Source organism: Rhinopithecus roxellana, chromosome 9 (genome assembly GCF_007565055.1).
Source record: "Rhinopithecus roxellana isolate Shanxi Qingling chromosome 9, ASM756505v1, whole genome shotgun sequence".
Lineage (NCBI taxonomy): Eukaryota > Metazoa > Chordata > Mammalia > Primates > Cercopithecidae > Rhinopithecus > Rhinopithecus roxellana.
In genome coordinates, this window is record NC_044557.1 from 144,295,402 (window position 1) to 144,321,770 (window position 26,369).

A 26,369-nucleotide genomic window follows, 5' to 3' on the forward strand; every position below is an offset into this window, starting at 1 on the left:
AGGGGCGCGGGCCGCTTTGGTATATCCGCGCGTGCGCGGTGTCGCTGCTGGGCCAGTCCGGACGGAGGAGACAAGATGGCGCTGCGGGCGATGCGGGGGATTGTCAACGGGGCCGCACCCGAGCTACCCGTGCCCACCGGTGGGCCGGCGGTGGGAGCTCGGGAGCAGGCGCTGGCCGTCAGTCGGAACTACCTCTCCCAGCCTCGCCTCAGTGAGTATCAGAGAGCAAGACGTCTCCGGTCTTTGCTCCCTAGCCTAGCCTTTGCTCCCACTCACCTGCTTAGCCAGCTGGTAGGGTGCAGGATTTATTTTTCCCTCCGGGTCTCCCCTCCGACGCTGACCCACTTGTCTCTTTAGAAGGAGATTTGCCTGTACCTAATATTTCCGGGAGGTGGGCTGAGGGCAAGAGCACCAGCAGGAACTTTTTCCTGGGGTTGGTGGGCTCCTGGCTATTGCCCTACACCCTTACCCCCTCCCCTCCCCAGCTTCCCTACTGGGGAGCATTCTCAGGCACTTGCTTCCCGTCCCCGAGGGCCACTTCTTGTCACTCCGATCTTAATCTTCCCCTGACTTCATTTGGATGTCTAGGGGTCTAGGGAACGCCCCTTCTTCTCCCCTTCTCCTGGTGAGGACCTCAGTGGGGTCTTCAGCTACTACGGAGGGCAGACGGTAGAGCCATCGCTGGCGTCTCAGGCCTTTCGTGGATGGAGGTCAGGCCAGTTAGCCAGAGGGAGATGTGGCTTGGTGTTCGGTGGAGGGGCTGCTCCACAGAAGGACACCTAGATATCAGAGAACGCTAGAGCTGAAAAGTACCTTGCAGGTCATCCAGTCCAACCCTATCATTTTACAGGTGAGAAGCCTAAGGTTCTGGAAGGGGTAGAATTTGCCATGCTTCAGACACTTATTGGCAGAGCAGGGACTAAAAATCCAGGTTCTTAAATTCCCGCTGGGCCTTTTTCTACCCTTGCCTCTTCATTTACTGACCAGTTAACCGAACTTGGTTGAATGCAAGGTTCTTTGGGGAAGCCAAGTGGCTTTGTCCATAGATGGTGTGTGTGCATAGGCTTGTTTAAGTGTTGTGATTATTTAAATAAAAAGACCTTAATGAACTAGGTTTAAGTGGATAGCTCAGCAATTCCGAAAGAAATGGTTCTTGATTACTAGAGAATGCAGTTGTGTAGCATCTAACTTCACAGCTTTCTTGGGAACTGGCAATGAGCCCTCGAAATAGACTTTTTTAAAAACTGGGAAAAGCACATGATGTTTCCCCGGGTGGTGAGGCTACATTTTCACTGGTTAATTGCCAGAGTGCCTGTCTGTAGGTGGCCGATTGGTTAAAAAGGATTTCAGATGAAGGGTGTTAGCCTGGGCGATCTGAAGCCTGACTAATCCACATCCTGATCTGTCACTGGGTCATGTGATGGCACTGCAGTGTGAAGAAAAAGGAAAACACTTGATTCGGTGGATTGCTGAGATGTGCCTTTTACCCTGGGAATTGTTCGAATTAGAAAATGTATGTTGGGGCTTATCTGAGCTGAAGTAGCTACTTCAGGAAATCGGCAGATGTTGCATTCTTATGCAAACCTTGGCAATAAATTTATATCTACGAATTACAGATTCTCTTTTATTAATTACGTTTGTATGCATTGCTTTTCTTTGGGCAGAACAGATGGACATTAGTGGTGCCTCTCAAAAGAGGTTGTAAAGGTGCAGTAGTCAGTTTCCATATAATTAATCATTTCAGAGAATAGCAACTGAAATAATGTTGTTTAAAGATACTCCCTGATTAAGATTGTAAACCTTTAAGAGAGATGAATGTGATTTCTCCATAGTTTGTACGTACTTAGCCAGTTGCTGAAGGATTTTTCCAGACGGTATTCTTGACAAAACTGTTGTAGCATAGGGCTTCACACTGAACTGTTAGAGGTCAGGGACCCTTTTTATCCCCACTGCCTAGCACAGTGCCTGACACATAAAATGTGTCTTGTAATTGTGTAACTTGCATTTAAACTCCTTGCTCGAATAATTCAGTGGATAGATTGTGGACATGGGTGGAATCAGAGCAGGGAGTTGAAATGCCTGGTTGAGTTTCACTTGTATATCCGTGTTATTCTAAAAAGCATAAATGATAGATATCATACTTAGGCTAGCAACTAACAGCATTTGAATATCTTCTTTTGCCATATTTTTCATTCTACTCAAAAGTTGTAATTGCTTCTGAGTAAATACTGATTAATGTCTTAATGTTTGTGGTTTTTTTTGTTTTGTTTTGTTTTGTTTTTTGACGGGGTCTCACGCTGTCGTCCAGGCTGGAGTGCAGAGTGGCGCGATCTCGGCTCGCTGCAACCTCTGCCTCCCCGGTTCGAGCAATTCTCCTGCCTCAGCCTTCCGAGTAAGTGGGACTACAGGCTCGTGCCCCCACACCTGGCTAAATTTTTGTATTTTAGTAGAGACCGGGTTTCACCGCGTTGCCCAGGCTGGTTGCGAACTCCTGAGCTCAGGCAGTCTGCCCCACTAGGCCTCACAAAGTGCTGGGATTACAGGCATGAGCCACCACACCTAGCCAACCTCTTAATTTTTGTAAATTGATTGATGATATAATTTAAGGGGATATATAATTATAGTTATTGTGTGTGTGTGTGTGTGTGTGTGTGTGTGTGTGTGTGTGTTAAGACAGGATCTCACTCTGTTGCCTAGGCTGGAGTGCAGTGGTGTGAGCTCAGGTCACTGCAACCTCCACCTCCCAGGCTCAAGCGATCCTCCCACCTCAGCCTCTCCAGTAGCTGGGACTACAGACGGACACCACTACCTCCAGCTAATTTTTTTTTAATTTTTATTTTTTATTTTTGGTAGAGATGGGGTTTCCCCATGTTGCCCAGGCTGGTCTCCAACTCCTGAGCTCAAGAGATCCGCCTGCCTTGGCCTATCAAAGTGCTGGGATTTCAGGTGTGAGCTACTGTGCCCAGCCTAAAGCTTCACAATGAACCTTTAGAAGTCAGAGATCCTGGTCGGGCGCGGTGGCTCAAGCCTGTAATCCCAGCACTTTGGGAGGCCGAGGCGGGCGGATCACGAGGTCAGGAGATCGAGACCATCCTGGCTAACACGGTGAAACCCCGTCTCTACTAAAAAATACAAAAAACTAGCCGGGCGAGGTGGCGGGCGCCTGTAGTCCCAGCTACTGGGGAGGCTGAGGCAGGAGAATGGCGTAAACCCGGGAGGCGGAGCTTGCAGTGAGCTGAGATCCGGCCACTGCACTCCAGCCCAGGCGACAGAGCGAGACTCCGTCTCAAAAAAAAAAAAAAAAGAAGTCAGAGATCCTTTTTGTGTCCCCACTGCCTACCACAGTGCCTGACACATAGAATGTGCCTTGTAATTGTGTAACTTATATTTAAACTCAAAAAGTGGTGGTTTTTGAATGAAGAAACGGAGTAATGTTGACAGCTCCACTGTACAAATTAGATCCTTTTTAAAAATAGCTTCAGCCGGGCACGGTGGCTCAAGCCTGTAATCCCAGCACTTTAGGAGGCCGAGACGGGTGGATCACGAGGTCAGGAGATCAAGACCATCCTGGCTAACCCAGTGAAACCCCGTCTCTACTAAAAAATACAAAAAACTAGCCGGGCGAGATGGCGGGCGCCTGTAGTCCCAGCCACTCGGGAGGCTGAGGCAGGAGAATGGCGTGAACCTGGGAGGCGGAGCTTGCAGTGAGCTGAGATCTGGCCACTGCACTCCGGCCTGGGCAACAGAGCGAGACTCCGTCTCAAAAAAAAAAAAAATAGCTTCAAGTTTATAGGACTTTTAACAAGAGATAGAAAACATATTCAGGCTTGAAATTAGGAAATTATCTTGAGCATTTTAGTTGAATTTCTGAAGTCACAAGGAATGAAAACTTGATTTTCTCTTAAAAGGAAAGGTTCAACAACATACGTAGAGCTTTTGGATGCTATATATTTTGAATTCGGTCGTCTCCATTTTTCTTGAGACCCTAAATCAACTGACCTTAAGTTTCTTATAAGGCAGAGCTAGCCCTGAAAAAAGTCAAAATAGGAATCTTCTCCTTGCTTTTTTTCTAGAACCTCTTCTTTAGGTGCCCACTGCTCATGGTGTGGATCTTTACTCTTCTTTTACAAGAGAGGATGATTGCTCTGGGGTTTTGTTTTGCTAATAAGGTGGAGGCTAAAAGACTAGGACACTTATTATGCAATGGCTGTCAGCTTTTTTTCTGAGTGTTTCATAATCATTAAATGGTGTTAGTAGTGTTGAACAGTCTCCTATCCTGCGGGAGGAAGAGGATGTCGTCTGACAAAATACATGCTCCTTAAAACCTGTGTAGATTTTGGGTTTTAAGTGTTACTTCATAAATACTTGTTGTCTGCCTGATATGATAGTTCAGAATCAAAGCCAAGACATTTTGGTTGTAAAATATGTTAAGAATGTAATGTATCTTCTGTGTTGTCAGAAGTTCTGATTATCCCCCCTACACCCACCTGCGGACTCGAATTCTTGTTCATTTGGAGAGAAGTGGTCAATATTTTGGTAAATAGAAATATTTAGGTAATTTGCAAATCGGTTTTTGCCTTTTTTGAAGGGCAACTTAATGTCTTTGACAGCCATGCTCTAAACTGGTATCTCTGTTTTGGGGTGTTAATGGTAATGATGAGGAAGTCTGGAAAATACTGTTGAGAGATAAAAGGTAGTGTTTTGTTATCATTCTGCTTGGTTTTCTCTGCAGATAGTTTTAGTACCATGGAACAGAGCTGTAGTTTTATATAAATTGTCTTTTAGTTTCCACTTGTCGTCCAAGTGCTAGAAGCTGTATGATCTCCATACTTTTTAATTGTACTGGAGACTAAGGCCAGAAATAATATAGGGGTCATAGAGTACCAATCCTAAGATTAAAGGAAAACAAAACAGTTAGAAGCCTGGCTCCCCCATTGAAAAACAAACTTATCAGGACCTTAGTTTCCTTGGGGTGCATCAGCCTTGCCTATTGTGTTAGCCATTTTCTGTTCCTTTTAACAGAAAACCTGCAACTGGATCATTTATAAAGAAAAGGAATTTATTTCTTAAAGTTCTGGAGTCTGGGAAGTCCAAAGTGGAGGGGCCGCATCTGGTGAGAGCCTTCTTTCTGGTGGGACTTGAAAGAGTCCCAAGGTGGTTCAGGACATCACATGGTGATGGGGCTGAGAATGCGGAGGCACTAGCGCAGGTCTCTCTCCCTTTTGTAAAGCCACCAGTTCCCTTCAGAGGATAACTCATTAACCCATGAATGGATTCATCCATTGATGAGAGCAGAGTCCTCATGACCCAGTCCCCTCTTAGAGGCCTAACCTGTCAATACTGCCACATCGGGGATGAAGTTTCAACTTGTTTTGGAGTTTCTGAGGGGATATTCAAACCCTAGCACCCACCTCATTGTGTTCTGTGAAGGTGAAATCAGATAGCCTATCTGAAGATGCTCTGTAAAAGCATGAAGCTCTTTACAGCTATAAAGCTGGGTCACATTTTTATCTTATTTGGATTATAACATGTCTTAGCTTCGTTTTTATGTCAGTTGAATTTAAACCAAACATGTTTAACCTCTGGTTTGTTTCGAAGTGTCTCCTCATCGCCTCATGTTTTTCATGATGTTCAATGCAGGAAAACGGCTGAATCACCTCCACCAGATATTCCGTTCTCTACTTAAACTCTTCCAGTAGCTACAACTCCATTGGAAAAAGATTGTTTTGCGATGATGACAAAGCGTAGACACAGGGAAATATTCGCTGGTGTGAACAGTAAAAAACTGTTTTTCATAGCTAAAATTGCAGGCTTGTGAAACTGTTTTGGGTGGTATCGCTTCATAATTCTTAGAAGATACCGTACCACAAGAAATGGACCGGTTCAGTTTTAGAATTTGGGCTGTAGTAGAATCAAAGAATAAGTGGCCCTGGAGCTAGAGTGTACAGGTTCAGATCCTTGGATTCTTTTGTGTCCTTGGGCAAGACACAATAATTTCTCTGAGAATAATTTTTCTCTTCTGAAACTTAGAATAATGATAGCTAACTCATATGTCCGTTATGGAGATTAAATGAGAATTCCTGAAAAGTACTTACTAAATGTATGTTGGTGTTAACAGTTAACCTGCAAGGTTACTTATTGGCTTTTTTAAAGGCTAGATACATTGTTGCAAATTTAAAGACTTTTGAGGAAGTAGAATCTTGCCTTCTGTTAGTAGAAGTCAACTTGATTCACTGTTTCCAGGAAAAGCTGTGACTGGTGTTTCTTTTTCTTGGTCATACTTTTGCTCGTGACTGGCAAAATTTCATAGTTTGGAATGAGCTTGAATTTTAAACATGAGATTCTGAAGCTTTATTGTTGTAGAAATTAGATGTATAAAGGAGATACAATCTTGTCAAAAAAAAGAGAATTTTAAGAACCTGATGTATTTTGCTGATGTTTCATTTTATTCAAAACAGTTTATTGTAAATCTCAGTACCATATCCCCTCCCCCACCCCAGCTGTTTGGTAAAGGTTTTGGAAAGGTCTACGTTTCTGCATTTCTGAAAACTGGTTTCAAGAAAACATATTTCAAATGTAGCTCACTTTCCATTTCCACTTGGCAATCTTAGAAAGTCATTGAAAAACAATGTTGGGAGTCTTTTTAAAATGAGAACAATGAAGAAATCTTTTAAAGGGTTGGAATTATGTTTTTTAAGAGTATTCGATCATTTTAAAACAGTAGGGATCGTTTTCATAAAAGTGGCAGAAAATGTGGCAAATGGGGTCTTTCTAGTAATCTAGGGGCATGATTAATCCTTTCACATGACCATCCCTCCAAGTAGCTTGCTTTTTATCTAAAGTGAAAAACAAAAAACAGAAAAACACTTCCGCTGGGGGGCCTCTATTGAGACAGTTACAGTACAGTTACGGATATATCCAAGCAAATATGTGATGTCTGGATTTAAACGTCCTGTTAGCAGGAAAGATGGAAGCCCTGACAGCGCCGTCTGCTCCGTCCCAGCATTTGTACCAGGGCTCTGGCTTCCCAGCCTGAGGCTGAAGGAATTGTAATTTTAAATTCCAAAGCCCCTTGAGTGGACAGACTGGTCAGTAAATGGTTTCCTCATTCTTGGGAGTCCACATCTGTGCCAGGAATCTCTGTGCAAGCTCATTATAAGACCTCAAAAAAAATGTAGCAAGCGAAAAATTCCCAGTTGCTAGACAGCTTCATATTAATTATTTTAGGCCTTATAGTAAATTTTCTTCAAAACTTTGGTTCATGTATTTTTTTCAGTTGTTCTGCTTATGAAATTTAGTGAATTTTGTAGGTGTCTGGTAGAATTACTGTCCCCTGAGTGTTCTTACACCTGATCCCCGTTTCACTTGCCATGCAGGTGTGATAGGTGAGGGCTTTGGGTAGGTAGAGTAGCAGTTTATTCTTAGGGCGCACTTTGCAGTGGAAAACAACAGTTTCTAACCTGGCAGTAACATTTGACTTTTTTTAAAAAGGATACTTTTCTTATCTTGTTTGACCCCTGGCCTTTCTTTCCATTGCCTACTCCCTCCTTCAAAAGCTCTTTTCCCTTAGTTTTTATGACACCATTTAATTGCGGCTTTTTACCTTGCAGGCTACATACCATTTCTCCAATTTCCTTTGTGACTTTGGTCACTTCTGCTTAACATTAAGAATTCCCTTTCCTTATCTACTTAGCTAAATGCCACCTCCTCTATAACGTTTTTACTTTTCTCCCTGAGATAGGAACTATTCCCCTGTTTCTGCTGTGCTCCCACAAACCCTCTACAGGCCATAGTTAGAGCCCTTATCCCATCACATTCTAACTCTACCCCCTCGGGAAAGACTGAACTTTCAAAGGCAAGCAGAGTCTGTCCCTCTGTGTCTTGTTTTTGTATGCTGGGTGCTTAGAACAATGACTTACTAAGGATTCAAAATATTTTTGGTTGGATGACAGTGAGTTATGAAAAGTTCTATAGGCACAGACTTTTTTATAAATGCATTGAAAAATTTTGTAACTATTTGAGTGTTGCGTATTCTAATAGATATGATAACGTAGAAAGGATTTTTGGTAATGCCAGAGAGCTAATTTAAGCTTTTGTGCTGTTTGACTAAAGCTGACTCTTTTATATTTCTTTCCAGCATACAAGACAGTATCTGGAGTCAATGGTCCGCTAGTGATCTTAGATCATGTTAAGGTAATACCACTATCTGTTATGGTCTATTTATGTAGTTAAAAATGTTGCGTTAGGTCCTATTTAGTACACTTTAAATTTTTGTTATGATTTTTAAGCCATGCTTTAGACTGAGTGTCATTCAGTCAAAAGCCCAGATACCCTGATACCCTTGGCTATCATATACCCTGGGCTAAGGCTTTTTACCTGAGCTGTTTGACCAAAATATCATCCAAGAAAATAATTTTTATAATATGTTTTCTAGAACAGTAATTATACATTGGTTACTGGGGTAGGTCAAGGAGAGGTATACAATTACTAGTTTGTCGAGAGAGGTTAATGATGCATTTGTGTTTGGCATGTGACCCCTCTGGAAGCAGAAAATACATCGAGAAACATTTCTTAAAAGAAAGAGCAAAGTGCGTTGCCTCTTCCGCTTTATCACTAAGGTATTATCTTTGTGTGTGATAAGGTACCTGTAGAAACTAATCTCAAGATGAAACCTAGCGAGTTTACCTCCTGACTGCAGTTTGATATGTGCTGAAGATTGATTCAAAGCCATAATCAAACTTAAGTTGTACAAGATTTAGGCAGGTGCCCATTAACATTTTGTGAAAAAATACAGCCTACTCTTTTGTTTTTTGAGGACAATGTTAGGAAGCTTTGTTTGTTTCTTTATATTTTAATTGTTTTCTATATTCTTTGTTAAATAAACTTTTGGACTCATTTTTAAAATACAGATTTTTTAATATTACTAAGTATATTATTCAAACAGCTCAAAAAATACTTGGGCTCAATAGTGTTAAGTGCTGAGCCCAGTACAGAAAATAAAATGGTGAACAACAAGAATGGGGTCTCCCCTAGTTGAGCATAGTATAGTGGAGATGCAGATATGGTATCAATGTCTACTTGGTACTTGCTGTGAAGAGTCAGGTGGGTGCTATGAAGGATTCTACTGGGAAGGACTTAGAAACCGTCTCTGAGGAAGTAAATTTTTTTTTTTTTTTTTTTTTTTTTTTTTTTTTTTTTTTTTTTTTTGAGACGGAGTCTTGCTCTGTCACCCAGGCTGGAGTGCAGTGGCCAGATATCAGCTCACTGCAAGCTCTGCCTCCCGGGTTCATGCCATTCTCCTGCCTCAGCCTCCCAAGTAGCTAGGACTACAGGCGTCTGCCACCTCGCCCGGCTAGTTTTTTGTATTTTTTTAGTAGAGGCAGGGTTTCACCGTGTTAGCCAGGATGGTCTCGATCTCCTGACCTTGTGATCCACCCGTCTCGGCCTCCCAAAGTGCTGGGATTACAGGCTTGAGCCACTGCGCCCGGCCGTTGAAGTAAATTTTAAGAGACCTAAAAAAGCTTCATTGACTGTTACATTGGGGTATAGTTATAGGTGAGGGAAGACTGGTAAATAAATTTTATGTAGTTGTAGAAAAATCCATTCAGACCGTGAGATTTATAGTGATTTGTTTTGATTTTAGATTTTGGCTTTTGTTTTTAACATAAAACATACTGGATCAAGGAACGGATAGTCTCAGGCAAATTATATCAGAATAGAAGAAGATGAAGCACTGCTGCCAACTGATTTTGTGAAGTTAGCATATCTTTGACTCCAAACCAGGAAAAGGGTAGTATTAGAAAAGAAAAATAGCTGTTCTCACTTATAAACACAGATGCCAAAATTCTGAATACATTCATGTTAGATATTAGCAAAAATACCTATGTAAAATATCAGCAAAAGTAGATAATTTGATGTTAGAAAATCTAACAGTGTAATTCAGCACATTCATGGAATAAACTAGAAAAAGCTTATATTCTTCTCAATAAATACAGAAAAAAAATTTGATGAAATTACTCATTTTTTAAAAGCCTCTTTGAAAATAAGGAATATAACAAACTTTTAACCTCTTAGTGAGTATCTACCATAACCTGCAGCAAATCGCATACTTAGAAGATTCTATAAACATTCCCATTAAAATCAGTGAAAGGAAAACAACCGTTTCCTCTCTACTGCTGTTCTCAGTATGTACTTCACTTCTGACACCAGATGTGTGTGTTTTTCCTGTAACAATTCAGTTCTTTGGCAAACACCTATTGGATGCCCTGCAATTAAATCAGTTCTGACACTCACTGCAAAGAGTTGGTGTGTACCCCACAGGTTAAGGCCTTAGTCCCACAAGACTGCAGTCCACTTCAGATGCCAATCAAAAGTAGTGGCTCCCCAGGTTACCCACAGCTTCTGTCCAACTTGGCTACAGATTGAAGATTCCCTTCTGAAGTTTGGTAATTCGCTAAAATAGGTTTCAGAACTCAGAAAACCATTTACTTACTATTACTGATTTAGAGTATGTTAATATATTAATATTACTATTACTGAATAAGAGTATATTGAAGGATACAAATGAATAGCCAGTTAAAGAGATTATCGTAGAGTGAGGTCCTGAAGAGTCCCAAGCACAGAAGCTTCTGTCCCCGAGGAGCTGGGGTGGACCACCTTCCTGGCACGTGGATGCATTCTTGCTGCCCAACCCAGAAACTCGACAAACACCCTCAGGATTTTTTTTGAAGACCTAAGCATGACTGGTCAAGTCCTTAGCAGCGATGATTAGTCAATTTCCAGTACCACTACTCTATCAGGAAGTCAGGGGATGGGGCTGAAATTTCCAGTCCTCACTCAGCATCACTTTCCATCTTTCTGCTAAAAACCCAGTGCTATGGGGAAAAGAAATTAGGGTACAAAGGGAGAAGAGAAAAGGAACCGCCATCATCATTTCTTCATAATCTGATTAAAGAATCAGAAAACCAGGCCGGGCGCGGTGGCTCAAGCCTGTAATCCCAGCACTTTGGGAGGCCGAGACGGGCGGATCACGAGGTCGGGAGATCGAGACCATCCTGGCTAACACCGTGAAACCCCGTCTCTACTAAAAAATACAAAAAACTAGCCGGGCGAGGTGGCGGGCGCCTGTAGTCCCAGCTACTCGGGAGGCTGAGGCAGGAGAATGGCGTAAACCCGGGAGGCAGAGCTTGCAGTGAGCTGAGATCCGGCCACTGCACTCCAGCCTGGGCCATAGAGCGAGACTCCGTCTCAAAAAAAAAAAAAAAGAATCAAAACCCAAGTCATCCAGTAGCAGACAATTAGAAACAATGGTAGAAAACAAGGTACTGGATACAGGATCAGTTTACAAAAAGTTCTAGTGTGCTGTATGCCAGAGTAACTGTTTACAGAAAACTATAAAACATTGTGAAAGACCATAAAAGAAGACCTGAAATAAGTGAAGATTTCATGTCCATGAAGGAAAAGACTCAATTCTCCCCAATTAACACAATCAGAGAAGAGTAATTAAAAATGAGGATTGGGTTCAGGAATAAGCAGATATAACAGTGGAACACAGTTAAGAGCCCTGAAATCAACTCTTCACGCACAAGAATTCAACTTGGTGAGTTCAACATTACAAGGCCGTGGGGGACACTGTGCTGCTCAGAATATTGTTAGGGCAATTGGTTTCCCATATAAAAATGAGAAACATAAAATTAGTTACCAAAAATAAATCCAGATGGATTAAAGATCTAAATATAGAAAACAAAACATAAGTCTAATAGAAGAGAATACAGAAGACTGTTTTTATGACTTCAGACTGTTTTCCAAACAAGACACAAAAGGCAAAAATTCGTAAAGGACCACAGTATGTTTTATTACATAAAATGTTAAAATTTTTGTATGACAAGATTCCATAAGCAAAGTCAAAAGACAGAAAGGAAACTAAGAGAAGATATTTGCACAAGGATTAATATAGAGAATCTATAAAACTTCTATAAATGAATAAGAAGGATTTACTGGATAAGTGAAGAAAGGATATTAATAAGCAGTTCATAGGAAATGAAGTAATATGAATGAATAGTTGACAATGATAAGCACGGAAAGTTCCTCAGTATTGGTAGAAGTCAGGAAAATGCAAACTAAAAAGATGCCATTTTTATTAAAATGGCAAAAATTACATTTAAAAGCGTAGATGGGCAAAGATGGAAAGGATACTTTTTTATACTGCTAGGGAGATTGTAAATTAATAAGGTTCCTTTACAGAGTTAGTTTGGCAGAAAAGGGGCATGGCTTGTATGTGGCCCAAACTAAATTTTGGCTTGTGTGAGGAGCCACATGTAAGAATGCTCATTGTAACATTTTTGTGCTCGTGTAAATTTGGAACAACCCAGAACTCCACTGGTAGAACTGCTGAATAAAATGTGGTGTAGTTATCTGATTTAACTGTACATCTTCTAACATTAATTCTAAGGTGCCCATATCTCCAAAGGGTCTTACAACCAATGGCACATCATAGTTTAATTGGCAGTTTTTTATTTTTCCACATCACACAGAATAATGAGGCATCTTTCAATAAATTATGTTGATAAAATAAGTATTAACATGACGGAATGTCACCTTAATATCAGGTCAAGTGGAAAACAAATTGCAGAATGATAAGTACATTGCCATTTATGTAAATCACCAAACTACATTTTTTGGAGACATGTCTTTTTAAAGAGTAAGAATGGGTTAGAGGAATATGTATCTTGTTAGGAGAACTAGATTGAGGATGAGACTTAAGCATTATCTTATTATAATAGTAATTATTATTTAGTAACTTTTTTTTTGAGACAGAGTCTTGCTCTGTCAGCCAGGCTGGAGTGCAGTGGCGTTATCTTGGCTCACTGCAACCTCCGTCTCCCCAGCTCAAGCAGTTCTGCCCCAGACTCCTGAGTAGCTGGGATTACAGGCATGTACCACCATGCCCGGCTAATTTTTGATTTTTAGTAGAGACAAGGTTTAACCATGTTGCCCAGGCTGTTCTCCAACTCCTGACTTCAGATAATATGCCCATCTTGGCCTCCCAAAGTGCTGGGATTACAGGCGTGAGCCACCGAGCCTAGCCTATTTAGTAACATTTTATTCTTCCCCTATCAACCGCACCTGAAGCACACAGTTGATTATACACACAGCCTAGAAAACAATCATCAGTTCTAGGTGGTGGGAAGATGTTTATCTGTACCTTTCTGTAGCCTCAAAACTATAAAACATGCATGCAGAGGAAAAGCAGTACATTTAATTGCCATGTTTTCAAGGATTTAAGACCCTTCTTCTGTACCTTATGCTTTGTTTGCTGATATACGTGTCAGTGATGTGTGTTGTAAGGACTTAAACTACCTGAGGATATTGAAAGCTCTCAGCCTAAACCTGTATCTGTGGAGAGTAGGGGGTTGCACATTCAGACACACCATGGTACAGACAGAGCATGTGTAGTAATTTGGAGGACTTTTAAAATGGGGGTTATTGATCCTTTATTTTTTTTCTCTTTAGTTTCCCAGGTATGCTGAAATCGTCCATTTGACCTTACCAGATGGCACGAAGAGAAGTGGGCAAGTTCTGGAAGTTAGTGGTTCCAAGGCAGTAGTTCAGGTAAGTTTCACCTGGCCAGCTGAACTGTTGCCTAGCTGCTGACACATAGGGAACACTACTTGTTTCTTTCTGTGATGATCATTGTGTAAGTGTTTTTAGAGTCTTTAGAGATTGGTTACCGGCTGCAGGGAAAAATAATTATCACTGCATGTTTTGTTGTTCAGTGTCAGCCACCTAGCTCCACTTAGTCCAACAGCAACACTAAAAAAATGGCTTTTTTAAAATGGATAGAATTAGTCATGTAGAAGGAGAGAGATGAAAAGCAGAATTCAGTGATGATGTGATGAAACCAAAAGAGTATCTGTCTGAGTCTCTTCCTTTAAATTGTCTCATACAGTTCCTAGTTTTTAATGTTACCTCACTATGGGTGATGGCAGTTTTCTCAATAACATGTTCCCCTTAAAAATAGTCTAAAGCAGGGATTGGCAAGATTCCTGTAAAGGGCCAGAGAGTAAAGCTTTTAGGCTTTGTGGGGCCAACTAAATTCTCTTACATATTCTTCCTTCTTTTTCTTTCTTTTTTGAAACAACCCTTTAAAAATACATATAGTAAAAAATTTAAAAAAAAAAAAAAAAACATGCTTAGCTTGTTTATCAGACTTGGCCTGTAGCATGAACCCTTGATCTGCAGGTTGACAATTTGATTTATTATATGTCTTTGCTCATTATATCAAAAGTAGTATACATTCGTGTATTTTATTTTGTAAGGACTGTTTAACAGATGGATAAAATGTGAATGCCCATGATCTAAGTTACTTTTACTCTCCTGATTAATTCTTTTTCTTGATAGGTGTTTGAAGGGACTTCAGGTATAGATGCTAAGAAAACATCCTGTGAGTTTACTGGGGATATTCTCCGAACACCAGTGTCTGAGGATATGCTTGGTAAATGGATATTATTCATTCTAAGCTGAGATCTGTTTCCTTTTAAACATATTTCCATAAGGTCTTTTAAAATTATGAACGTGGCCGGGCGCGGTGGCGCAAGCCTGTAATCCCAGCACTTTGGGAGGCCGAGACGGGCGGATCACAAGGTCAGGAGATCGAGACCATCCTGGCTAACATGGTGAAACCCCGTCTCTACTAAAAAATACAAAAAACTAGCCGGGCGAGGTGGCGGGCGCCTGTAGTCCCAGCTACTCGGGAGGCTGAGGCAGGAGAATGGCGGGGAACCCAGGAGGCGGAGCTTACAGTGAGCTGAGATCCGGCCACTGCACTCCAGCCTGGGCGACAGAGCAAGACTCCGTCTCAAAAAAAAAAGAAAAAAAAATAAAATAAAATAAAATAAAATTATGAACGTTTGAAAGTTAGCATCTACTTTGTCCTGTCTTGTTACTGATTTCTAGGTCGAGTATTCAATGGATCGGGAAAACCCATTGACAGAGGTCCTGTTGTACTGGCTGAAGATTTCCTTGATATCATGGGTAGGGACAGTAGATGGATTTCTGTGTTTGGAATAAAATAGCCTCTCTCTGTCTTGTACCTTTGCCAGATAGAGAGTGGTGTTTGTGTTATCATTTAAAGTAGATAAGCAACACACTGCATAGGTTATAAATTATTTTATTATTTAATTATATTTTCTTAGAAATTATCTTAAAGTTTTATGTATTAATATTTTAAGATACTGTAAAATATCTAGGATGTGTCTGAAATGTATATGGTAAAACCATGAATTTGAAATTAGGACTTCTCGGCAGGGTGCGGTGGCTCATGCCTGTAATCCCAGCACTTTGGGAGGCCGAGATGGGCGGATCATGAGGTCAGGAGATGGAGACCATCCTGGCTAACACGGTGATACCCCATCTCTACTAAAAATACCAAAAAAAAAAAAAAAAAAAAAATTACCTGGGCATGGTGGCAGGTGCCTGTAGTCCCAGCTGCTTGGGAGGCCAAGGCAGGAGAATGGCGTGAACCCCGGAGGCGGAGCTTGCACTGAGCCGAGTGAACCACTGCACTCCAGCCTGGGCAACAGAGCGAGACTCCGTCTCAAAAAAAAAACAAAACAAAACAAAACAAAAAACAGACATTAGGACTTCTCTCTTATTTGCTATACCTTTATTTTACTTTAGGAACTTGAATTCTATTACCCTATGTTTTGTGCGTCTACAAAAGAGTAAAGGAAAAAATTATTTCAAGTTTCGTATTTGAAAACTAACTGATTTTTTAATTTTTTTGTAATAGAGAGCTGCTTTATGTAGTTCTGGTCTTCTGGTGCTTTTTCTTTTCTTTTAATTTGATATGATTTCTAATTTCATTCATGAATATTGTGCCAACATGTTAAAATTTTCCTTTCTGGAAATACATTAGGTCAGCCAATCAACCCTCAATGTCGAATCTACCCAGAGGAAATGATTCAGACCGGCATTTCAGCCATCGATGGAATGAACAGTATTGCCAGGGGGCAGAAAATTCCTATCTTCTCTGCTGCTGGGCTACCACACAATGAGGTGAGGACTGGGATCGGTTTGCTATGAAATGTAGCAGGCAAGAATTTCTAAATGCTCCACTGTTACTGAGAAACCAAGTAAAGGGTTTTCAAAATAAATACTCAGTGTTATTATTTGTATAATCCAGTTACCTTAAATCTTTATTTATGCACATGTCTTCTTGCTTACTCTTGCATATCTTTGCAAAAAGTACAAAATAGTTTCATTGAATAAATCCCCTAAAATGTCCTAGTTTCATTTATGATTCAATTCCAAAAAGTTTACAGTAAAAGTTACTTTGTTGTAGAAATGTTATTTTAGATTTCAACTGAATTATTCTACTTTGCTCATCAGATTGCAGCTCAGATCTGTCGCCAGGCTGGTTTGGTAAAGAAATCCAAAGATGTAGTAGACTACAGTGAGGAAAATTTTGCAATTGTATTTGCTGCTATGGGTGTAAGTAGATTTGTTTGTTTTAGTATGATATATAAAATTTTGCTTGTGTTATGAGAACAATGTAGTAAGCTGTACATATATAGTTGAGTTTTTCTTTAGGTAAGGAATTTGCAGTCTGGCATTTTGGCCAAACTAAGGACTAAATTTGGCATTTGACTAATTTGAAATTTAAAAATAATGTTGTTTGTGCCCCAAACCGGCTTTTTGTTCTATTGGCTTTTGTGAAAACTTTTGGGGTACTTGAGATTTTAAAAGAAGGAACAATTCAAATCTGTAGCTTGGCTTTTATCACAAGTAAATGTTAAGGATTTTTCTTCTCCCAGCACTGATGAAGTTATTGTTATTTAGGTAAACATGGAAACTGCCCGGTTCTTCAAATCTGACTTTGAAGAAAATGGCTCAATGGACAATGTCTGCCTCTTTTTGAACTTGGCTAATGACCCAACGTAAGTAAACAGAGCTATTTCTTTCTGTGGCCCAGACTCGGGATCAAAAATGTTTCTTAAGGTTGGGGAGGTAAACTGTGGTAATAACAGTGTTTGGACCTAGCGGTGAGGTAACCCTGTATTTAAAGTCCAGCCCTGCTTCCTGATAGTTATCTGGCATTGGGCAAATTACTTAGGTTCTGAAGCTTGTAAAATGTGGCAACTGATACTTGTCTCATGGAGTTGTTTTGCATATTAAATGAGATCATACTTAACATATTACCTAATACACAATCAACTCTCTGTAAATGATTTCTTCCTCTTACCTGAAAAATCTGGCTTTCATTTGTTCCCTGTCTTTCTCCTTCCTGCGCCCCGCCCCATGACAGTGTTGAGAAACCATACAACTGAGAAATTTGAGACATTTATAAATAACTGTTAATACCTTACTTAAGAATTTGTAAAGTAACAATTGCTTTACTCTCCTGAATTTATTTAAAACTTTAAAAAGGGGAATTGTACTGTTGTTTCCAGAATCATTTCTTTTTGTCTTTTCTTTTTGGTCTTTTGGTTTGAGTGGCCTAAGACTTATTAAGTTCCCTTTCAGCATTGAGCGAATTATCACTCCTCGCCTGGCTCTAACCACAGCTGAATTTCTGGCGTACCAATGTGAGAAACATGTATTGGTTATCCTCACAGACATGAGTTCTTACGCTGAAGCACTTCGAGAGGTAACTTGTTCATGTTTTTCCCTCAGTTAAACAAAATTGGTTAATTTTCAGGGTTAACTTGTCGCTTTGCAAGTTTTCATTATTCTTCAATTATGGTTTTTTAATTCCACTGTTCATATATTAGTAGAATGGCTTAATAAATCAGAAAGGAAAATACTTCCTTTTTGTCAACGTGGTAGAAGTGATTAGAGGATAAGATTTAAATGGTTAGCCTGTGTATCATACTGTCACTATCTCCATGGATTAAGAAATGATTGTAAAAGGGAGTAAAAAATTCAAGCTGTTTATTCAGTTACTCTCCCGGGAAGTTCTGTTTCTGTCCAGACTGTTAATTTTTAACCCTTTTTATAATTCCATTTTTAATGAAGTTAATATATTATAAAGACCATACTCTGACAGTACTCTCTTCAGCACTTTTTTCTTCAGAAAACCCAATGTTTAGGAACAGTATTAAGATTCTAGCAGGCTGGGCATGCACGGTAGCTCATTCTTGTAATCCCTGCACTTTGGGAAGCCAAGGCAGGAGGGTCACTTGGGATCAGGAGTTCACGACCAGCCTGGGTAACATAGCAAGACCCTGTCTCCACAAAAAATTTAGAAATTGGCCGGGCATAGTGGCACACACGCTTGTGATCCCAGTTGCTCAGGAGGCTGAGGTGGGAGGATAGCTTGAGTCAAGGAATTCGAGGCTGCAGTGAGCTCTGATTGTGCCACTGCACTCCAGCCTGGGCGACAGAACGAGACCTGTCTCTCAAGAAAGAGATTCTGACAGTTACCCCTAGAAGTTTTGGGGTATTTTTTCTAATACAAGTTACTGAAATTTTGAGTAAGTTACTCTTTTAAGCACATAAAAAGACTTCTGAAGAGACAGGCTGTATCAATACCTCGCTTCTTAAAATTCCCTCAGTGCTGTCACCATATCTTGCTCCGCTATATTGCTGTTTTAGACTAACTCTAGTCAAGGACTAACTTTTCTCCCCCATCCATCACAGACCAGTACTTTTGTAAAATACAATAAAAATGAGTTATTACAAAAGTGAAGTTTTAAATAGATATATAATTTACAAATGCAGATTTTAAAATTAGTAGATTCAACAGACATAAAATTATTCTGCCAGATTGCCCTGAAAGTTTCTAAGTGCTTATCTTGTTTTCTCTGTGATGATTGCGTGTTGATAACAGCTGGTCTGCAGACCGCACTGCGAGGAGCACTGCTGTAGCAGGCTCCTTTGAAGATGCTAGAGTAGCACTTAGAAGTTGCATTTCATAATGCTTTAGGGTTCTAGTTGATTGTAGATTAACATGCATGCCTGTAGTCTAGTATCCATGTCTCTAAGGGAAAGATCGTTTATCACCATTCTTATTTTGTGCAGTGAAATGGACTCCTGACTTTGTGACCCTCAGAAATTGTTTAATTTTTCTGACCCTTGATTCCAACTGTAAATTGGAGGTAACGCCTTCCTCATAGGGTTGCTGTGAGGATTAAATTAAATAATGTTGTAAAGCGCAGCAGATGATTCCTGGTGTACATTTCCTTCCCTTTTGACCTTTTTGGGATTAGGTTAGATAAATATGGCTAGTTCCACCACGTGGAATAAATCTTGTGAACCGACAATCTTTTCTGTTTTAAAATTAACTTCCTTTGATTTATAAAATTGCAAACAGATTTTCTTCTAGCAAACTATTTGAAAACTTACATTACAGAATACTTTGAATTCATGTTGCCGGGAGATTTTTCTAAATCATTCTTAAGGACAGTATTTAAAATGAACATGATGGGATTTTCAACTTTGTACTTTGGCATGTTCAAACAAACATGTTCTAACCAAGCTCGTTATAATCTGGTATGTGATATTCTTCTCCTTGACCTGCTGTCAGGTTTCAGCAGCCAGGGAAGAGGTTCCTGGTCGACGAGGCTTCCCAGGTTACATGTATACAGATTTAGCCACAATATATGAACGCGCTGGGCGAGTGGAAGGGAGAAATGGCTCGATTACTCAAATCCCTATTCTTACCATGCCTAATGATGGTAAGTTTTGGTATTTGGATTATAACACACCTAATCTTTTTAAGGAGAGAGAAGACCCATCTTTCTTTTCGAGTTGAAATTATTTTGAGAACACATCCCCTAAGAGTTTATCTTGGTTATTTGTGGCTAAATAAGACATTTTTCATTTGAAAGTTACCCATAGTTATTATCCTTTTGTGGAGGAAAAGCAATTTTCTTCATAATTTAAGTTTTTAACTTGCTTTTATTAGGTACTATTGAGTGTCTGCTGTTTGCAGGACACTGTTCTAAATGTAAAGAATTTTTAAAAGAATTTATGGTTTCTACTTAATGTAAGTTACTCAGTCTAACTGGGGATGTTTTTTATGTGTGTGCCCCAGTAATTTAAGATGCCCATGTTAAGTGCCACATGAGGAATACAGGTAGAAGCTCCACAAGACTTAGAGACAGATTTTTTAACCAAGGGCTGGTTAGAAATGACTTTCCAATGCCTGTCGGCGTGTGTGCTCAGGGTGGCTCCTGGGGTACAACTGTTTAGAATTCCTCTCCTGTATTGCCTTTTTGTCCTTATTTCAGTTTTTCAACAACGCTTTTACAAAATACGGTAAGTTATTACTTACTGTCATTGAGCACAGCACTGTTCTGAGTGCTTTATAAATATTCACTCGTTGCTCCTCATAGCAACTTTGAGGCAGATGCTGTTTGAGGCACAGGGAGGTAAAATGATTTGTTGAGGTCAGCAAGTGATAGATTTAGGACCCAGTTTGAGTTCATAATTCACACTGTTACTCTGTACTGCCTCTGACGTGAAAATGATTTGTTCCAGGGGAGTAGCTACAAAATGATGTAATGTAACAGATTTGGAAATGTGTTGCTTTGTGTGACCTTTTTGGTGCAGCCTGGCTAGTGTTTACCTCTCTGTGTCACATGCCCACATTTTGCATGGTGAAATGTTGTGTATCCATCTGACATAGCTTATGAGCTAAGAATGTTCTCAGTATACATCAGGTTGGCAAATTTCTGTAAGGGAACTTTGGGTTTAAAATGAAACTTTACTTATATTGAGAGGGGAGAGCACTTACCTAGGGGAGAGTATTTTTTATGAATGCAGCCAGTTTACCTCATAGAGCCAACACGCATCTAACTGCTGCAACCAAACTCAACTGGCCAGTATAGTTGCCATTAGCCACATTTGGGTATTTAAGTTCAAGTTAACTAAAATTAAATAATTGAAATTAAGTTTTTTCAGTTTTGTTAGCCATGTTTCAAGTGTTAGATAGCCACATTAGGCCAATGGCTACCGTACTGCACAGCACAGGCACAGAGCATTTGCAGCATCACAGAAAATGACTCTAATAACTACTCTTCTAAGTAATGTTATAGGTAGTACAGATGGACTTCTTGTGGATTTGGTTCTGGGAGATGGCTGCTTTAAAACTCATAACCTAAATATGCCATGCTTAACGTCGACTGTCTTCCTCCGGTAGATATCACTCACCCAATCCCGGACTTGACTGGGTACATTACAGAGGGGCAAATCTATGTGGACAGACAGCTACACAACAGACAGGTACTGGACGCGAGCAGTGCTCTGAAACTTGCAGGCTTGCTCATCCATTACTCTTCAGTGACTTGGATTTTGCTTTTGGGAATTGCTTTGCTTAGAAAGTATCAACTTGAATTGTTTTTAATGTGGCTATCAAATTGTCATTTCTGTTATCTTAAATTCTGGTGTGGGCAGAGCACCAGAATTAAGAATCGTCACTTTTCTTTATTGTGTCTTAAAATGGAGTCACTTGTCTCCAACAACTTTTTTGGGAATTGTGTTCCTTAACGGTATCATCTACCAATCTTGTTATTAATAGAAAAAAATGACTTTTCCATGCTTCTCTAGTAGATGCTGACTTCTAAAATCAGCTTTTAGGAATTACAGTTGATCTTTTTATTTCGTATATAATTTTTTGAGTCAGTTCAGAAGACCATTTTGACTCAATAATGTGGTAGTACTTACCAAACAGATATTGAAAGTTTAGTTTTTTAAAATAGTCTTGTACAGTGTTATAGATGAGACTTTTTTGGATTTGATTCTTGAAAGAAATACTGTGCCATAAAGTGTTTCTTGCTACCTTTTCTTCCCAGGAAGAGACAGAATTCATCTAGGAGACAAATGCAGCAGTTTTCTGTGATTTAAGATGTAATAATGAATTTCAAATGCTTTTTGTAAAACTTGAGTATTGTACTTAAATATAGTATTTTTTCCCCTCTCATTCTACCCAAGATTTATCCACCTATCAATGTGCTGCCCTCACTCTCACGGTTAATGAAGTCTGCTATTGGAGAAGGGATGACCAGGAAGGATCATGCCGATGTATCTAACCAGCTGGTACGTACATTCTTCTAAGAACGGTGTTTGAAAAAAATGGATGTCTTTCTGCTGTCTTCCATCTCTTGTCTTTCACCCTTACCACTTTTCCCCATCCACATGGAATTTTAGTGTAGACTTGGTGTGAAATACATAATCATTCATTAGAACCACAGCAGCCTTTTCTCATAAGGATAGATGCTGATGATCAAGGTTAGCATGTCTCATGCTATCATGTTTCCAAATAAAAAGCCAAGCAATGAGGTTGTTTAAATTTTTTATTAGCAATTTTAGTGTTAATTATAGAGTATTCCTGAAAGGCTGCTCTCACCTGTTTCTTGCTCAACATACTAAGCCATCACCAGAACACTAAAGTGTACAGTTTTACGTAGGCTCTGAAATCCTTGATTTTTATAGTCATATGAGATTGTACACTAACACAAATAAAGAAAAATACTATGGCCATAAAGTAGAAGTGGTAAACTTAGTGATATCACAGATTTTTTTTTTTTTTACTAGAACTTCAAGATGGATTTCTCCATGGTTTAACTATGGGTTCTGATTTTTCAAGTGGTCTACAAATTTTGAGCTCATTAACATTGAAGAAGTGTGTTTTTTGTAGAGCATTAGGAGTGTCTGTGTATTGTATGCCTGAAGACTCCTTTCTGAGTGAGAATATAGTCCTTCTGGTACTTTCATATGAATTTTATGTGAATTGATTTTGTAAATTCCTTCTATGGGCTCTTGTGAGGAAAACTGGAGCAGTACATTCCTATATCCCAGAGGACTGAACATTTTGAGAGCCTCTCTCTGCTGATGGGAGCCTTTCTTTTCTTTAGTATGCGTGCTATGCTATTGGGAAGGATGTACAAGCCATGAAAGCTGTCGTTGGAGAAGAAGCCCTTACCTCAGATGATCTTCTCTACTTGGAATTTCTGCAGAAGTTTGAGAGGAACTTTATTGCTCAGGGTAAGATGACTGTTGTCTTACAAACATAAAATGCCTCATATGTAATTTTGAAAACTGCTTTCCAAGCCTGAGGGAATTCTCATTGGTTTCTATACAGTTATTTCTCTGGTTAGAGAAGAGGCTCTGTCACCTGCCTGCCTTAACCCTCTGGCTTCTCCTCTGCCTTCTAAATAACTTGGGAAGATCTTGACTTGATTTTCCAGTGACTTAGCTGCCATCTCACTGTTTTCCTTCTTCCATCGCCCTCCTGAACCCTCCTTCTCAGGCCCTCTGCTGTGCAGCTTCATTGCCAGTTCTCCTTGCTGCTGACTTCTTAGCAATGATCTGCTTTGACATTTGGGGCTTGGGACTTTCCTGATTCATCCATATTTATCTCTTTTTCTCATTTCTTACCTTCCTGCCTCTTAATTGTTAATAATCGAAAAAGCTCAGTTACCTGTTCTTTCTGCTTTCCCTCCCAGTGCCCACTTTTCACTCTGCTGTGGCTCTACAATGTGTGGGCCTTTACCCGCTGTGCGGACCTCTGATTCCACATCTCCAGCTGCCTTAGGAACACCATGTTGTTTATGCCACCATCCCGAGGCTCAGTGTACTCAGATCAAAGTTTTTTTTTTTTTTTTTCCAAGTGACCTGCCTAGCAGTGCCCTTTCAATTTTTATCTACCTCTGGTATAATCATTGTTCCAGTTAACCCAAGCTCAGTAACTGGGCATTATTCTTAACCTTCTTTGCTTATTCTCCAGTGATCAATTATTTACTGATTTGTGTTGTTTTCCTTTGAAATATCTTACCCTATTCGGTTTTTATTTCCATTATAATACTTTAGTCCTATATTTCTTAAACGGTAATATGCTTTTGAATCAGCTGGAAATCTTGTTAACATGCAGATTCAGATGGAGCAGACCTTGGTGGGGACAGAGATTTTGCATTTCTGTGAATTCCTAGGTGATGTTGAAGCTGCTGGTCTCTGACCACGCTTGAGTCCAAAGGCCCTAGTCCAAACCTTTGCCCCATCACCCTTGGCCACTGGTGCCAACATTTTCACCAGTCTTCTTGACTCCCTGTGTGCCATTGCCAGAGTAAATATATTACTAATTTTATTGGTTGTCCCTCTATTAAAAAAACCTGTAATGGTTTTTATGACGTAGCATAGGCAGGATTTTCAAGCTGTTTTGCTTGGTCTCTCCCATCACCCCTGCTAATGCTAGTGATACTCTCTTAACATCAGTGATGGTTACAACAGGTGTGTTTACTTTGGAATAAATGCATCAGGCTGTATGCTTAGGATGTGCACCTTTCCAGTTATATGATACATTATTATTCAAATCCCCAAAATATTCATGATTATTGGAATGTTTTTAATGCAGAACCTGAATATCTTAAACAAAATAAAGTTTTCATCTAGAGAAAAGAACCCAGACCTCCATCCTTGGAATCAAAGAATAAGATTTATGTGTGGGGATAAGGATGATTCTGCCACCAAAAATAATTTTAACAACTTGGAAAACCACTGACCTTCAGATAGCGATGCCCTGGAGAGGGTTGCGTGTATTCAGGTGCTTGACTGGCATTTATGGCCTTCTGAGCATCTGTGTTAGTTGCCTTCAAATTCAGCCTTTTCTCCTTGTGTGAACCTTCTGTGCTAGGGAGACTTTTCTCACTAATCTCTGGACAAAACATTGATTCTAGTTACCATTGCTCAGGTATGCTACCCGGTTGTCAAATCTCAGATCTATCTCCCCATCCTCTCCTGCAAGACTGTTCCTGTCTCGGCCCACCCGCCTCTTCCGCTTCTTTGGTTCCTTATTGATACTCACTGTCTGTGTCCCCTTTTCCTCACTCCTTCTCATTTAGTCTTGGGAGCCCCAACTTTTTTTTTTCAATATATATTTAATACACTGCTAGTCATGTAACAATACATACTGAATAACACTGCTAAGTTGGAAGTCATTTGCATTTATTAATTCAATCTCAATTTTTTAAGGTCCTTACGAAAATCGCACTGTCTTTGAGACTTTGGACATTGGCTGGCAGCTGCTCCGGATCTTCCCCAAAGAAATGCTGAAGAGAATCCCTCAGAGCACCCTGAGCGAATTTTACCCTCGAGACTCTGCAAAGCATTAGCTGCTGCTTCTGCACTGCCCCACACTCTTGTGAAATACTGGTTCTATTTTCTTTATTCCTTTTGCGCTCCCCAATCCCCACCTTTGTGTTGGAGTTTACCGTGTTACCCTGTAATTAAAAACAAAGAATAGGTAACATATTGTGCCAGTGTTGCAACGTTTTAAACTGCTAACAGACCTTAAAATATCCCGTTCAGAAAACCTGGGTCCTCAGTGCTATGTTTAAAGTAGCTGCAGGGATGGAGTGGCGTTTTCTTATTGCTGTATGTATTGTACATAGTGGAGTAGTTAGTTACCTGATAACGGTCTCATTATTTGGGTCTCTTAGACCTTACCTCTCAACTCCCTCAAGAGTCTCTGAAGTTGTAATGCTTTGGTCTCTACATTAGGGGCAAGATCCGGTCTAAAAGAAGTCTCCTTTGAGAAGGGCCAAGAGGCTCTTTCCTGAGTGTTTGCTTTCAGTTTGTTGGTGTGCCTGTGTTGCTGGGCTGTGCTGATGCTTGAAGCAGATGGTTTTGACTGTCTACTTGCTCTTTCCTGTATAAAGAATAGATGAGTGAAAGCAGTTTTCTTTTTCTCTTTAGTACATATGTATTGGGATTCCTGTGTCTTACAGCTCTCCCTCTCCAAATAATACACAGAATCCTGTAACTTTTGCACAGCTGGTGTCTGTCAGGTAGCAGTGAGGCCCCTTGTCTTGTTGATCCTTACTGGGTTTCCAAGCAGAGGAGTCACGTGATTAAAATCGCTAATAGAGTTGTTGTTTGGGGTACAAGATAAGAAGAAAGAAAAACCTACAACCTTTCTACATTTTGACATACTAACAGTGGTTTAAGTTTCTAAAGTGTTTACCAGATGCCGAAGGCAAGGTGGGGGAGCAAACGCACTTATGTTTACGGATATTTTAAACTCTGTTAGAGAGTAGCCTTTGAAAATCCCCAATTTTGTTCTGCCTTTTGACCTCTCTCTACCTTTTCAGGGTAATCTTTGTGGCACAAACGATAGCATTTCCAAGCTTTAGAGTTTTCTGAATTCCTGCGCCTTCCTGAACGTGAGCCCTGAGCGATCTTCTATGCAGTTCTCTGCCATGTGTCCTGTTTGGTCTCTCTGTGTTCTTTGTTACTTGGGTGCAATAGCGACTTCCCTACTCCGTGCATTCCATCTTTCATGTCGTGTAAAGTTCTTCACTTTTTTCTTTGAGGGGGTGGGGGTGGGGGGAGTCAGCATGATTATATTTTAATGTAGAAAATGTGACATCTGG

The 26,369-nt window shown here is 40.1% G+C and overlaps 1 protein-coding gene across 1 annotated transcript; it reads left to right on the forward strand.

Moving 5' to 3' along the window:
• Window positions 1-25,895, forward strand: ATP6V1B2 (ATPase H+ transporting V1 subunit B2). Its single transcript, XM_010376364.2, has 14 exons — window positions 1-211; window positions 8,138-8,193; window positions 13,513-13,611; window positions 14,401-14,494; window positions 14,956-15,033; window positions 15,917-16,056; window positions 16,390-16,491; window positions 16,840-16,937; window positions 17,524-17,647; window positions 19,526-19,676; window positions 21,143-21,225; window positions 21,934-22,038; window positions 22,857-22,986; window positions 24,970-25,895. The coding sequence occupies exons 1-14, from the start codon at window positions 76-78 to the stop codon at window positions 25,107-25,109; spliced, it is 1,536 nt and encodes a 511-aa protein (XP_010374666.1). The 5' UTR covers window positions 1-75; the 3' UTR covers window positions 25,110-25,895.
• The last annotated feature ends 474 nt before the right edge of the window (window positions 25,896-26,369 follow it).